At 41.9% G+C, this 15533-nt stretch overlaps 2 protein-coding genes across 2 annotated transcripts in view; both read left to right on the top strand.

Moving 5' to 3' along the window:
* Nucleotides 1–2181, top strand: part of ARSH (arylsulfatase family member H) — a 27401-nt gene extending 25220 nt beyond the window's left edge. The window contains exon 11 of the mRNA XM_045471793.1: nucleotides 1246–2181. Within this exon, the coding sequence (XP_045327749.1) occupies nucleotides 1246–1613 (368 nt within the window). The 3' untranslated portion in view covers nucleotides 1614–2181. The remainder of the gene's footprint in view (nucleotides 1–1245) is intronic.
* A 9861-nt stretch (nucleotides 2182–12042) lies between these two features.
* Nucleotides 12043–15533, top strand: part of ARSF (arylsulfatase F) — a 30383-nt gene continuing 26892 nt past the window's right edge. The window contains exon 1 of the mRNA XM_045471889.1: nucleotides 12043–12253. The gene's annotated coding sequence lies outside the window, so the exon portion shown is untranslated. The remainder of the gene's footprint in view (nucleotides 12254–15533) is intronic.

Raw genomic sequence — 15533 nt, forward strand, 5'->3', positions numbered from 1 at the left:
GAAAAACAGCCCCCCCCGCAAAAGCAAAACTTCCTAAACTTAATGATGGAGGGTTAAACAAATAGAATTTTACTTATATTTTCATAATCAAGATTTCAGAAGTTGGAAGCACAGAGGTGGTACAATGTTCAACACAATCTGGGGGAAGGGTAAAGTCAGGTGATTGATTAGGAAAGCATATCTTTTCTGTAAAACCTCACTCACAGACTTCTATGAAAGTTTCATTGACCGGACACTGAGAAATGCTTATGATGTTTTCTGTCTAAAATCGATCTCTGGAAATAGAACTGCCAGCCACTGATACAGGAAGAAAGGGAAGAATGAAAGATAAAAGAAAGAAGGACAGACAGATGGAGAAGGAATAGAACAAGGAATGATTGACCTTGCCAGATGACCTTTGTCAATTTCAGACCTGAAAGTGGTATTTAGCTTTAGAATTTTGGGGTGCCTGGCTGGCTCAGTTGGTTGAGAGTCCAACTCTTGATTTTGGCACAGGAGCCTGTTTGAGATTTCCTCTCTCCCTCTACCCCTCCCCCCACTCATGTTCTCGCTCTCTTTCTCAAATAAAAAGAGGAGAAAGAAAAGAAAAGAAAAGAAAAGAAGAGAAGAGAAAAGAAAAGAGAGGTACCTGGGTTGTTCAGTCAATTAAGCATCCAACTTCCACTCAGGTCATGATCTCGTGGTCCATGAGTTCAAGCCCCGCATCAGGCTCTGTGCTGATAGCTCAGATACTGGATCCTGCTTCGGATTCTGTGTCTCCCTCTCTCTCTGCTCCTCCCCTGCTCACGCTCTGTCTCTCTCAGTCTCAAAACTGAATAAATGTTAAACAAATTTTTTAAATAAAAAAAGACAAGAATAAAAGAAAAGAAAAGAAAAGAAAAGAAAAGAGGAAAGGAAAGACAAGACAAGACAAGAAAAAAGAAAAGAAAAAAGAAAAGGAAACTTTCCATTTTGCTTATGGCAAGTCAGAGCAAAGTAGTGATCAGACTCACAACTTCTGGAATTATAGCAGCCATTCAGGTAATAACTATTATTTCCACATGCCCTTGTCATAAGGTAAAAAGTTTCAAATTTGCAGCAAAGTTGTGTGTTGTTCTCACAGTTGAGGAAACGCTACAATTGCTAAGTAACTCTGTGCACAGGATGGTTGATTGTTGGCGAAAGCATTTGAGAAATAGGTTTTCAATGGAATGAGTCCTAAAATGATAACAACTATGGCACTTTCAACAGAGCTCTGTTTTCCAGGTGCAACGGTATGGAAGGTCCATTACGTGACTCCCAAATTCTCCCCGGACGGAGCTGATGCCTGCTATGGAAGTGGAATATGTTCATGTTCTGGAGATGTCACCTACCATGATCCTCCACTGCTCTTTGACATCTCAAGAGACCCTTCTGAGGCCCGGCCTCTTAGCCCTGACAATGAAGCCTTATTTGACTCAGTGGTCAAGAAAATCGAGGCGGCCATAAAAGAGCATCGCAGGACTCTCACACCTGTCCCACAGCAGTTCTCTGTGTTCAACACCATTTGGAAACCGTGGCTGCAGCCCTGCTGTGGGACTTTCCCTTTTTGTGGGTGTGACAAAGAAGATGACATCCTCTCTACGGCTTGGTGAGCAGCAAGGGGCCACTTGTTACCAACCACCAACACACTGTTACAGACTTCATGGAAGCAGCTCTCAGCTGATTCCTCCCTTCCTTGTGGGATGAATAATTATGCCCTCCGCCATTTTTTTTAACCCTCAGATTTCAGTTCTTTCTTCAAGTCACATCTGGGAGCTCGATGAAGCGAAAATGGATCTGGACACCCGCGCCCCTGGAGTAGAGAACTTGTGCCATATCTTTATATAATCGTGTCATTGTTCAAGCAAAAAGGTAGACCTAGGAAACCTTCTGCAGATTCTTATGGATCCGTGGCGCTTAGGAGATGGTGAGAAATGGTAGGACAGATGACATCGTTTTTACGTAGTTGTGGTAGAAACTTCTACTTGGGGATCTTAAATCCAGATGACTTATTTTTGTAATCAGTCATTTCGTTTCAGCCTGAAGCAGATGCTGTTCATGATAGTGGAAGTGGTCCCACACTACTTTTCAATTCTTGACTTTTGGTCTTTTCTTCTTTCCTTCTCTTCCCGCTTACAAAATAAATGCCCGCCTACAGGTGTTGGTTCTGATTCCTGGCAACTTTTGATGACAGAGGATGTGTTGTGTCTTGGTGTGTTCATGTGTGAATTGGGGGGAAACCAGTGTCTATCGCATGGAGCGGCTGTGAACATCGCATGCATTAATTCACCTGAAATCACCTTCCGTACAGTGAGCACTAAATTGGTGTTATTGTTATGAATGTTGTAATTGTTGTCAATTGCAATTCATCATGTTCCCTAAAGTACAGAATAGGAAGAGTAGAGAAGAGGCCATATCTAAAATGGAAAAAAAAATGGATGGAAAAGTTTTTAATTGATGAAAGGTATTCAGGCATCACATGCAGAGAGCAATTCTAAACAGGATAAACAAAAGTAAATCCACACCTTGAAGAGTCATGAGAAAACTGCAGATTACAAAGGACCAAGAAAAGATCTGTAAATCAATCAGATTTCCTATAAAATACAAAGTATTCAAATAAAAGTAGATTTGCTAATGGCCCCAAGGGAAGCTATAAGAGAACAGAATAATCTCCTCAAACTATTATTTGAAAATGATGCTGAAAGTTTTAAAACACAAACAGCCAATATTTTGGATTTTTTATCTCTTTATTTAACTCTGTTTTCCTGTATTTTGAAGCTCTATGGTACTAGAAGTCTTTGAAAACAATTGTTTTCCTGATTAATCAAATCTTTGATCAGTAGGCAAATTACCTCCTCACATCTGGTAATGCTCTGTATCTTGAAGTCCAGTGAAGCTGAAATAAACATAGCTTTAATGTTAAAACTTAATTACATTAAAAATTGCTTAGTATTTAAGTGATGTACTTTTCCTCATCAGTTTAACCAATGTGTGGCTTTATATTTAAAGTGCTTCTCGGGGCGCCTGGGTGTCTCAGTCTGTTAGGCGTCTTACTTCAGCTCAGGTCATGGTCTCACGGTTTGTGAGTTTGAGCCCCACGTCGGGCTCTGTGCTGACAGCTCAGAGCCTGGAGCCTGCTTCTGATTCTGTGTCTCCCTCTCTCTCTGCCCCTCCCCTGCTCATGCTCTGTCTGTCTGTCTCTCTCTCTCTCAAAAAATAAAATAAACATTAAAAAAATTAAAAAATAAAAATAAAGTGCTTCTCATTGTGTGTCAACTAATCCCAAATAAAAAATAAATTAATTAAGAAAGCAAGGTGCCTCTCTTTTAGACATCATATAATTGGGTCTTGCCTTTTTTTTTTTAATCCATTTTGATAATCTCTGGTATTAATTGGAATGTTTTGTCCATTAACATTTAGTGTAATTATTGATATGCTTGGGTTTGCATCTTCCAATTCTGTTTGTGCCATCTGTTGCTACACTTCTGTCTTTTTTGGGTTACTCGATTATTTCATTTTCTTTTAGAATATTCTTTTGAGGTGCCTGGGTGGCTCAGTCGGTTGAGAGTCCAACTTTGGCTCAGGTCATGATCTCACAGTTCGTGAGTTCAAGCTCGGTGTCAGGCTCTGTGCTGACAGCTCAGAGCCTGGAGCCTGCTTCAGAATCTGTGTCTCCCTCTCTCTCTGCCCCTCCCCTGCTGTCTCTCTCTCTCTCAAAAATAAAGAAACATTAAAAAATTAGAATATTCTTTTATCTTTGGTCTTTCTTATATTCCTCTTTTGCATTTTTTAGTGAGGGATCTAGAAATTCTAATATATGTGTTGAGCTTATGGTCTAATGAGAGTTAATCTCATCACTTCCCATAAAATGGAGAAACTTTGCTACTCCATATATCTATTTGCCAGCACTCCATCATTCTTTATGCTCTGGGTGTTGTATTACAACTATGTGTATGATGTAGCCCCTAGTAGTGTAATTATTTGCTTTAAACCCAACATATATTTTAAAGAAATCAAGAGAAAAAAGTAGTCTTCTTTGCTTAGCTCAATATTGAGTATTTCTCATGTTCTTTGTCTCTTTCTGGGGACTTGTGTTTTCATTAGACATCATTACCCTTCAGACTAAAGATATTATTTTAGTATTTTTTTATAGTGTAGGTATTTAGATGATGGGTTCTCTTAGCTTTAACTTTTTCCTTAAGGTCCATGTAAAACTTATTTCACTTTGATTTTTGACAGGTATTTTCACAGGTTCCAGATTTATCTGTTGATTTTTATTTTATTTAAGCACTTTAAATACATCAATCCCCATGTCCCCTTTCTTTCACAAGTATGTGACAGTCATTTGAATTGATGTTCCTTTGGATTTCATCTATCATTTTTCTCAGGCTGCTTTCAAGATTTTCCTTCTACATTTGGCTTTTAGCATCTTGTTTATGATGTGCCTAGACATGTTTTTCTTCATATTTATCCTACGTGAGTTCTCCTGAGCTTCCTGAATCTGTAAATTGTTTGTCTTTCAAAACATTTTGAGTATTTTCTAATTTATTCAAATAATGCTTCTACCTTTTTCTCTCTCCTTCTCTTTGGTGACTCCAAATGAAACTTTTTTGAGATTGTTTTGTAAGACTTCCTTTACAGTTTTTTCTCTCTGACCTGAAAATTGGATAATTTCTGCTGATATGTTTTCAAATTATTGACTGTCTCCCCCTTGTGCTCTATTTAGTTTTTAGGCATTTACAGTATAGAAGTTGTATAGCTTGATTCTAGAGTTTACATTTAGTTCATTACATTTAGACTTACCAACCTTGTTTTTGTTATGCACATATTTTTTGTTGCGTCATTAGGCATAAAGATAACAGTTGCTTTAAAGTCCTTTAAAACCAAGGACTTTAAAACCAAGATGGATGGTTTTAACCAACTTGGGGTTGATTTCTGTTGATATTTTTTTCTTTTATTCTTGGGAGTGGCTCGCGTCCTCCTGACTGTATGTAGACTGAGTAATTCGGGATTCTATCTTGGACATTGTGAATGGTAGAGTGAGGATTCTGGTTTCTCTTATATTCATCAAAAGAGTGTTGATGTTTTTGTTTTCTCAGGGAATTAACGTGTTTGGACTAAAATCAAGAGCTCGGGCTAGTAGGTAATGGCTCAGCTGCCAGTCTTTTCCCCATGTTTTCTCTTTAACTGGGCATTTTGTGTTTGCTCTGGATGTGTGTGGTTCTGACATCAGACACAGATCTGGGCAGCACTTATATGCAGTGTTTACGGTGATCCCATTCAGGCTCTTTCTTTTCTTTCTGTCATGTTCACCTTCCTTTACATGCATTTTGGATATTTTGGGCTCTACCCTCCAATCCTACCCGAGCTTTAACTGCCCCTGGTACTCTCAGATTAGAAGTTTTGAAACCTGGGAAACCTCACCCTTTGATGGTCCCTCCTTCCACATGTTGACTCTCATCCTGAACCCGCCTTGTTGTGTTCACTCTCCAGATACTTCACTACTTAATGTGTTGGGTTTTTTTTGTTTTTTTTGCATTTAGTATAGAGATTATAGCTGTGATCTCTGGGAAGACAGGTCTGTCAGGAGCTAGTTCATGCATTCTTGATGTAGAAGTCAGAGCAATGGTTTTGAGTCAATGGTTTTGGGGATCAGACATGGCAATAAGTCAGTTCAACCATCATCAGTGACACGATTATGCTTTTGTGACTCAGTTTCATGGGTGAATCCTGGATATTTTAAGTGTCTATGAGCTAATAAGCGTACGTAGGTTCTTTCTTCTAAGGATATTTGCACAAGTGGAACAAGAGTATTATTTCTTGCTTAAGAGAAGTGAGTTCACAAACCTTACTAAGTAAACTGAGCCCCAAGGCCAAACTCATCCCATCTCTGAGGACAGTCACCTGCTGGTAACCTTGTAATCTCACCAAAAAATTTAGGTAATCATCCCTCCTCACTAAAGGTTAATTATAGGCATCATGAATTGATTTATGATGTAAATCTCACACAACTACTATTACCATTAAAGTGACCATAGGAATTTCACATTCATTGAGTATGGAATTTTACCTCTTGGACTCACAGAGTTACTTAGAATCATCACCGTGTTTTAGGGAAGAATACATAATTGTTTCTTTATCATAGACTTATCTCCATGTCCCCAGTAATTAGGATGGTATCTTTTTCTTCTGTAGCCTCGTGGTGATTTTCTGGGGCCAGACACACATTCAGTGCTTAGATACGTGGTAGATTCAAAGGCTGCGATGTTCCGCCTCCATGAGGCATCTAAATTAGTCAGACTTGTAGAAACATGGAAGTGTAATAGAAGTTGCCAGAGGCTTGGGGAGAAACGCATAGGGAGGTGCTGTTCAACACGTATAAACATTCAGGTTTGCAAGATAAATAAATTCTGTAACATCGTGTCTGTAGTTAACAGTATTGTATAGTGCAGGTAAAACTCAACAGGGTAGATCTACACGATGTGCTCTTACGACCGTAGGAAAATCCTAAATGAAAGAATTTTCAAAACGAAAAATAAAGATGAATCAATGACTACGTTGTCTGAACTTTCTTGTAAACACAACCACTCATGTATAAAATGTGTATCATGCTTGCACATCACGGTCACATCAGTGACAGTGAGGCTTGTCTGACATCTAAGGAACAGCATAACCTTGTGCTTGTTGTAAACTCTATGTCCCAAAGTTTCCAAATTGCTGGGTTCCTCACAGCTTGTGTGTATGATAGTCTAGAGCGGGAGACAGTTTAACACATGGGTTGGGATCCTCAACATGCGTGGGGCAACACTTTTAACTAGCCAGATGGGAACAGATTGTGGTGAAAGACAGGAGTAGAATTACACATCTTCTGACCCAAGCTTTGTTGGATGCTGTGTTCATGTCGTCAGCATTGATTTGTTTGTCTTCTTATGGAACTGAGTCCTTTCCATATTTTTATCAGAGTTTTTTTTTCTATCTTCTAAACTTTGGTCATTGGGCTTTCTGGTAAACATCGTATTTGTAATAGCCATTAACTACTTCCATTCCATTGAGAGAGTAACAGAAATCCTATCTTTCATTGATAGAAGAACAGATAAACAAATTGCCTAGGATGGAATAGTACTCAACAGTGAACAAGAAGAGAACACAGATGTATAACTCCCATAGATGAATTTCAAGCCCAGTATCCTCAAATTAAGGAATAAAGCACCAAAAGAGTATGTACAGTATTATAGTATCTTCTATTTATGTGAAACTGTAGAAAACGGCAATGTAATGTAACGTTGCAGAAAGCAAAATCCATGAATGCCTGGGTCTTGGAATTGGCCATGGGCAGATAGATTTTCATGGTAGTTCCGTGAGTGTAACATTAACAACATTTTTTTCCTTGTCACATGTCATTGGTCTTGACATTTAATTAACCTGCATCCATTTTATCTTGTGTAAATTATTACACAATAAGGTTGATAATTTAAAACTTTTCCTTCTAAAATATTTATGAATTGACCCATAAGTTTTTAAAAAATTTTTTTTTATGTTTTATTTATTTCTGAGACAGAGACAGAGCATGAGCAGGGGAGGGACAGAGAGAGATGGAGACACAGAATCCGAAGCAGGCTCCAGGCTCTGAGCTGTCAGCACAGAGCCCGATGCGGGGCTCGAACTCACAAACCGCGAGATCGTGACCTGAGCTGAAGTCAGTCGCTCAACCAACTGAGCCACCCAGGCGCCCCTGACCCATAAGTTTTAAAAATAAAACCTGTGTAGGGGCACCTGGGTGGCTGAGTCAGTTAAGCGTCTCACTCTTGATTTCAGCTCAGGTCATCATCTCACGGTTCCTGGGTTCGAGACCCCGAACAGGCTGTGTACTGACAGTGTGGAGCCTGCTTGGGATTCCCTCTCTCCCTCTCTCTCTGCCGCTCTCCTGCTTATGTGCCCCCCCCCCCCAAATAAATCAATTAGAAAAAAAATAAAACCGACGCATCTTTAATGTGCATTTAATTCAGTCTAAATACCTTAGGTTTTGGCACTCATCCTTGACCATGTAACAAATACCTCTGAACAAGCTCCTCTTTATGACACTGAAATGCACATAGTTCTTTGTTTTCCTCGGATCTATTTCTGTCCTCGTTTTCACCACAGAGTGGTGTTTGTCCCTCTGAGAAACACATTTCATCTTGAAACTCTTCAGTAGATTGCCCACCGAGAGACAGAGACAGCAAGGAGGTCAAAGAGGATCCTCCAATATGAGGATCAAAGAAGAAGCAAAACTCGAAATCCTACAAATAGTGGAAGAGAAATGGAAAAGCCAATATGATATATTTCACAATTTAGATGCCCTGGAGGGTGGTGTCACTGTTCCGTTCACCTCGCAGAAACGCCATCAAGCCACACTTGGAACTTGTGCTTTTTCTTGAGCGTATTTTTCAATGACAAAATGACATAAAAAGAGCCTTTTTTGGGAGGAGGGGGGCAGTGTTCTGTTCTTGTAGGTTCATATGCGCGTATGCAAAGCAAGTGACAGAACACTAATTCTCAAGGACTAGAAAGAACTTTGGGGCTGTAAATGGGAGCTTTGAGGGCTTTGGCCAGTTTTCTGGTTTCTGGGAACAGAGGAGACTGGGTTCCCCAAATCTGGAGGGAAGTGGTCCACCATGACGGCTCAGCTCGTGTAGCACAGATTAGTGTGTTTTTGAATGCGCCACGTGACCTCCATTTCCACCCGGGGACAATGAGTTTCACGGCGTGTAAGGATTTCCCTGAGCTGACAAGGATGTTCTAAAGCCACAGGGGCAAAGCCAGTGTGTGTTTCCCCAGGTCTTTTGTCGGCTTTGTCCCTGTGCCCGCGGGAGAGGTCAGTGGCCATCCTAGTGCTCTATGAATACTGATGTTTAAAGATAACACTGTTATACTCACGTTTTAATCCTTTCCTCCGCAACCAGTCACTGTTCATTTGAGATCCAATCTTGCCCGTGTTTTCTTAAAAAAAGGTACAAATAGGAAAAAGCTTCTATTCACTAGTCAGAAAGTCTAAACGGCTTCTTCTCTGTGAAATCTTTTTTTCCATTTACCAGTATAGCACCTCCACACCATTTTACTGTTTTTAGCTTGAAATTCTTCTGGTGGTTACTTTATCATACTTCTCTACCAGACAAAAGAGTTCCAGATGATTTCTATTTTATAAAAAAGTTTTTTTTAAATTAGTTTATTTATTTTGAGGGAAACAGAGACAGCGCAAGCAGGGGAGGGGCGGAGAGGGGGAGAGAGAGACATCCCAAGCGGGCTCCTTCCTGTCAGTGCAGAGCCCATGTGGGGCTCGAACTCATGAAACCCGGAGACCATGACCTGAGCTGAAGTTGGACGCTTAACCGGCTGAGCCACCCGGGTGCCCTTAAAATTAAATTTCTAACACTGCTGACTGCTTCCTAAGGTTTTTCAAGAAGCAAAGTCTCTGCTCGAAGCGGGCTCGGGGGTGTGGGCTGGGTCCTTGGAGGATCTGTGATTTGGTTCGGCGTCTTGCCAGCACAGATCAGTTCATACTCGCTTACGATTAAGCAATAACGTCGGGCACCTGGGTGAGTCAATGCGCTAAGGAGATTGACCCTTGATCTCAGCTCACGTCGTGACCCTTGATCTCAGCTCAGATTGTGACCCTTGATCTCAGCTCAGATTGTGATCGGGGTCATGAGGTTGAGCTCTGTGTCAGGTTCCACACCTAAGAGAAATTTTTTTTAATTAAAAAAAAAAACGAATTATGGGGCATCTGGGTGGCTCAGTCGGTTAAGCATCCAGCTTCAGCTCAGGTCCTGATCTCAGGGTTTGTGAGTTCGAGCCCCGAGTCGGGCTCTGGGCTGGCAGCTCGGAGCCCAGAGCCTGCTTTGACTTCTGTGTCTCCCTCTCTCTCTGCCCCTCCACCACTCGCACTCTCTCTCTCAAAAATAAAATAAACATTAAAAAAAAAAAAAAATTGAATGATGATTTAAATTACATGTTCTTGTCATGAAAATCCATTTGCCCCCAAAGACAATGTCAGAGTACAATGTTTCATGTTTCAGACATCTAATTCGTAGGAAAATAAAAATGTGAACCCGATGCTTAGTACACATAGAATAAATAAATAATAAGTAATAAAAAAATATAATACAATGATAATAAATGTTTACAAAATAATATATAATATCTACAAAATAATATAATATATTATATTTTATTTTATATATGAATATGTATAAAATCATATATAAAATGTAAACATTTATTTTAGGTATTATACATAATGTGTATAATTTCTTTTAAATAATAATTTATATAAATATATAAATTTTATATATGCAAATGTATAAATGTTATAAACATGTATTTTATAATTACATATAATTTATATATAAGATATTATAATATTACTATATATTAAAAATATAATTTACATTACATTTATTATTATGTTATAATATAATATTATATAATAGTGTAGTATAATATAATACAATATACTATAATATAGTATAGTATAATGTAACATTGTATAGTATAGTATAACATAATATAGTATAATATAATGGAGTATAATGTAATTTAATATAGTATAATATAGTACAATACAATTCAATATAGTATAGCATAATATAACAGCATAATATATTATAATATAGTACAATGCAATATAGAATAGTATAATATAATACAATGTATTATATTATAAATAGCATATATAACATAATATAGTATAATATCATGGAGGATAGAATAGCATAATATAGTTTAGTATAGTACAGTATAGCATAGTGTAACATAATATGGTATAATATAATGGCGTATACTATACTATAATACATATTATATTATATATATTATTATATATGATAATGTATAGTATTATATAATACATATATACTATATAGTATAATATATTATAGTATAATATAACCTAGGGTTTCAAAAAAGGTTAAAGAGAAAGAAAGAAACTTTGGACTGAATGAGTGATTTGACTAATCCAAATATAATATAATATAATATAATATAATATAATATAATATAATGGAATATACTATACTATAGTATGGTATAGTATAATATAACATAGTATAGTATAGTGTAAGATAATATAGTGTACTATAGCATATATAAAGAATGTATGTATATATTCGTTAAATATAGCCCTAAGTGTCCCACTCAAGACTCCAGTGTAATTTTCCTCATTTGTCGACACATATTTATGGAGCTTTGCCATTCAAAGAAAACAGGTCAGAATCACAACCTACTGTAGAAAAACGCTCTAAGGAGTAAAAACAAAACAAAAGCACACATTCTTAGAAACAGACCAAGCCAGGGAACCCAGGTCCTGAACGAGAGCTGTGTTTGTGTTGTGTATACCTGTGTTTCCTTCCTACCCCCGCCTCATACTAAAGATAATTTAGAATGATTTTTTTTTTTAACGCATAGGAAGAACTCCAAGAATATTCTCAGGGATCCCTGTCTCTGAGGCTTATCCCACTAGCCTCACTTTGCTATCATCACTGCAAATTATGACTCACGGGCAAGTGATAAAGTAAAATCAGTTGTTGATTTATTTTATTTTTTTAACGTTTATTTGTGAGACAGAGAGAGACAGAGCATGAACGGGGGAGGGTCAGAGAGAGAGGGAGACACAGAATCCGAAGCAGGCTCCAGGCTCCGAGCTGTCAGCACAGAGCCTGATGCAGGGGTTGAACTCACGAACGCTGAGATCATGACCTGAGCCGAAGTCAGATGCTTAACCGACGGAGCCACCCAGGCGCCCCTAAATCGGTTGTTGATTTAAAGCGAAAAACACAAAAGGACGACCGTCTGTGAGAAAGGCTTGAAGGGGAGCTGCCCTAGTTAAGAAGCGCTTGCCTGAAACTCGGCAAATCCTTGCCCAAGGGTGAGACAGCTGCCAGAACTTGCTCTCCCCGAAATGGTGTGGGGCGATGTGGTGTCAGGAGATCAGCTGTGACTTAGATCCCAGGGGAGGGTGCATGGGTGAGGCCCCCTTGGGTGGCTCTTTCAGGAGGACTTCTGGGCTGTCAGCTGATGAGCACGAGAATGTACGTCCTTACCAGCAGGACAGCGAAAGGTCACTTCCGCAGCAAAAACGGACATTCAGCGGTTCCAGAAACGACCGTGAGCCCTCAGCCACGGATTTGGGTGCCTCTAATGAGCCGCGGACTGCCTTACTGCCCAAACTGCCTTACGTGTGAGACTATCTCCTGCCCACGTCCTGACCCTGACGCATGTGAGTACCTGTGCCCTGGCTGTAGGAATTCTGACTTCCTCAACTAAGACAAGAGAAACCTTCCTGGGCGACTGAGGGCGGTCCCCGCCGGCCTTTCGTGCTCTGCGAAGCACATGCCGGCAGTCGATGGCCCTTTGGCCACCTCTCACGCCATTTTAGTCTCTGTGAACGCTTTCTGTCTGGCTTGTCTTTCTTTCTGTCTTCTGTCTGGCTAAGTGTTTCTCAACAGGCATAAGTCTGAATCTTACAGCACCCTCGGGGTGGGTGGCGATGCATGCTGAGCCTGTGGTACGCGTCTTGTGCATCACATGTATTGCCCCTCTCTGTCATCGTAAAAACAAAATAAGAAAGACGCAGGAAGGAGAATGGAGTGGGAAGCTGGTAAAGTTCTCTGCTGGCTCTCCCAGAAACGACACGCCCCGCCCCCCTCACTTCACAGTTGTGGGATATTTGGATCTGCCTGCACAGCTACGGCTGGGTCAGCACGAGGCCAGCCGCCCAGCGTGTCCCAGTGATCGTCCTTCTCCGAGTCTGTGACTCGCCTAGCTGTCCGCACGGGCAGGGGCTGAGCCTGCTGGGTTGAACCACATGACATTGTCACAGCGTGGCAGCTTATGACCTACACGCACAGTGGTTTGGTAGGATTCAACCCGGTATTGATTCAGGGCTCGAGAGACATGCCGGGCAGAAGAAGGCTTGAGACCCGATCCCGACCGTGTTGTCAGGATATCTGAGCAACCGGGACGGGTGAGACAGACACCTGTCGTAAGAAAAGGAACTACAGAGGAACCCACTGCAGTCCAAAACGAGAAATTGCACGCCTAACCTCGCACCCCGCCCCGTGGTTTACATGCAAAAATCTTCTTCCAGAAAATTCCGGAAACCCCTCGGGACTCAGAGCCTCTGACACGCGTGCCTTGAACCCACCCATGGCTTTCAGCAAATGGGAAGGTTATTGACAGTAGCTGGACAGGACTCTGGACACGTCAGAGTGTCTCTGGGGCCACAGAGAAGCCCGGTCAGGCTTTCAGGGAGCACCGATGTTTTGCACTAGGAACCTCTGAGGTCCTGGTCTGATTTGCCTGCATACCTGGTCTTAGCAGGCTGGTGGCTGGTCTGAAACTAAAAAAAAAAACAAAACAAAGTTCGAACACGTGGCGAGAGAAAAGAGACGCGTGGTGTGCGGTTCGGGCTCTGGAGCCCGCTTCGTATTCTGTGGCTCCCTCTCTCTCTGCCCCTCCCCTGCTCGCTCTGTCTCTCTTTCAAAAATAAATAAACATTAAAAAAAAAAACTGCCTTGAAATAAGGTGGGTCTGATGGCATAACAGTGTGCAGAGCAAACCGTAACCTGTGAATGCTTCTGAACCAGAGGAAATGAAATTTGAGAAGAACCCACAATGATCAGCCAGCCAACTATGTTTCCCCAAATGCCGTAGAGGGGATCAGATAACCTCCTGGCTGCGTCTGCCCTACAAAAGCGTTTCCCGAGCTCCTGTCCCTACAGCACTCAGGACCACGTTAGGTTTGGTGATCCCTGCTGGACAGCCTTGTTTGCTCGCGTGAACTGCAACATTTTAATGGGACTCTGTTTTCTTGTAAATACACAGGGGACTCAAGTGAGTCAAGGCATAAAACAGGACCTGGCTTCACAGTTCCGTCTTGAAGTGGTGAGCTGGGAACCTGGGCTTGGTGAAGGTCCTCCGGGTGCTATGACTGCAGAAGGCAGGTGGCAAAGCCTTTCCTGACTGTCACGCACCTGACATTCGAATGGGGCACAACGGGTCATCAGAAGTGGCTGCCCAGAGTAGGGTTTGCCAGGCAAGGGTGCGTGTGATGAGCCAATGAGAGAAGAGAACTTCTGGAGGTGACAGGACAGTGGAGCACAGCCTGTGGGTGGACAGGAGGGACGTCCCGGGGTGGCCATCAGAGAGGAGCTAGGTGAACAGGGTGTGTGTGTGTGTGTGTGTGTGTGTGTGTGTGTTGAGGTTGAGGGTTGACGGCGTCTTGTGGGTTGAATGGCATCCCTCGTGCCTGAATCACATGCTGAAGCGCTACTTCCCCAGTACCTCGGATAAGAACGTGACCTTCTTTGGAACAAATGTTGGTACAGGTATCATCATCAGCTCTGTTAAGGTGAGGTCATCCTGGACCCAGCTGGGACATGACCCCCATATGCCCGGTGCCCCTATAAAAACGGAGAAATTCAGACATAGACACGTGGGAAGAAGTCCGTGTAGACACGGAGGCAGAGGCGGGACGTGCCAAGGGACGCCCAGGAATGCCCGCAGCCCCCAGAAGCTGGGACACAGACACAGAGCAGCCCGTCCCCTGGAGCCTCCGGGGGGAGCCAGCCCTCTGCCCCACCTGGATCTCAGACTTCTGGTCTCCAGACGGGAACAGAATGAATGTGTGTTGCTCTCAGCCACCAACTGTGTGGTGAGTTGTTGCAGGAGCCCCAGGAAAGTTGCACGCTGCCTGTGTCTATATGTGTGAGCTTCCAGACTTGGGGGTCCACTGCTCCCGAATAAGACCAACGCGTATTTCAATTAAATGTCCCCTCGATTTGTTTATTCTCTACACTTGAAGCTGGAAACAAGCAGACGAATGACCAGGATGTGTCCCTTCTGATCATGTTGTTGGATTCTGATGCAACAGTAGTTTGAATCTGTCTTTGGGACTCATGGAGACAGTCTTCTGGCTTTCCTTGGATTATCTTGCGCGCACGCGCACACGCGTGTGCGTATGTCTGTGTTCCTTCTTGTTTTCCTGGAGTTGCTTTCATCACAGAGCTTGTCCGTCTTGCAACCTTTGTCTACCCACACACTTTGCTGTTCCCACTGGCCTCTCATGCATTTCATCCCACGTCCCGTGGGTTTTCATCATGTTATGACAACCATTGCCGGGTTTAATGCAGGAACGATTTCTCATCGCGAGGTGTTGTTACTGCTTCTGCGCAGTGCCCCCCCCCCCCCACCTTTCTCCAGTCCCAAAGGTCTACTGATGACATCCATTAGTGGCTTGAGCACAGCTTCTCTGCTTTACGCAGAAATTCTGTGTCCTGGCGTATTCTGAATTTTTAGAAGGACGTCTGTGTTTTGGACTCTTTTCCAGGGTCAAGTTACTTTCCTTGTATCTAAGCTTTGGGCGTCTCTTTTTTGGTGGGATTACTGGGTGCGGGCAAGGGGAACGGTTTGTGTGTCTTTGGGGTGTGTTGGACCGGATCGGGTCTGCCTTGTTAGAGGCGTGGAGAGGGGTTGGATTCTTGGAAAGTGAGGACCCT

The sequence above is a fragment of the Leopardus geoffroyi genome, chromosome X (genome assembly GCF_018350155.1).
Source record: "Leopardus geoffroyi isolate Oge1 chromosome X, O.geoffroyi_Oge1_pat1.0, whole genome shotgun sequence".
NCBI classification, from domain to species: domain Eukaryota; kingdom Metazoa; phylum Chordata; class Mammalia; order Carnivora; family Felidae; genus Leopardus; species Leopardus geoffroyi.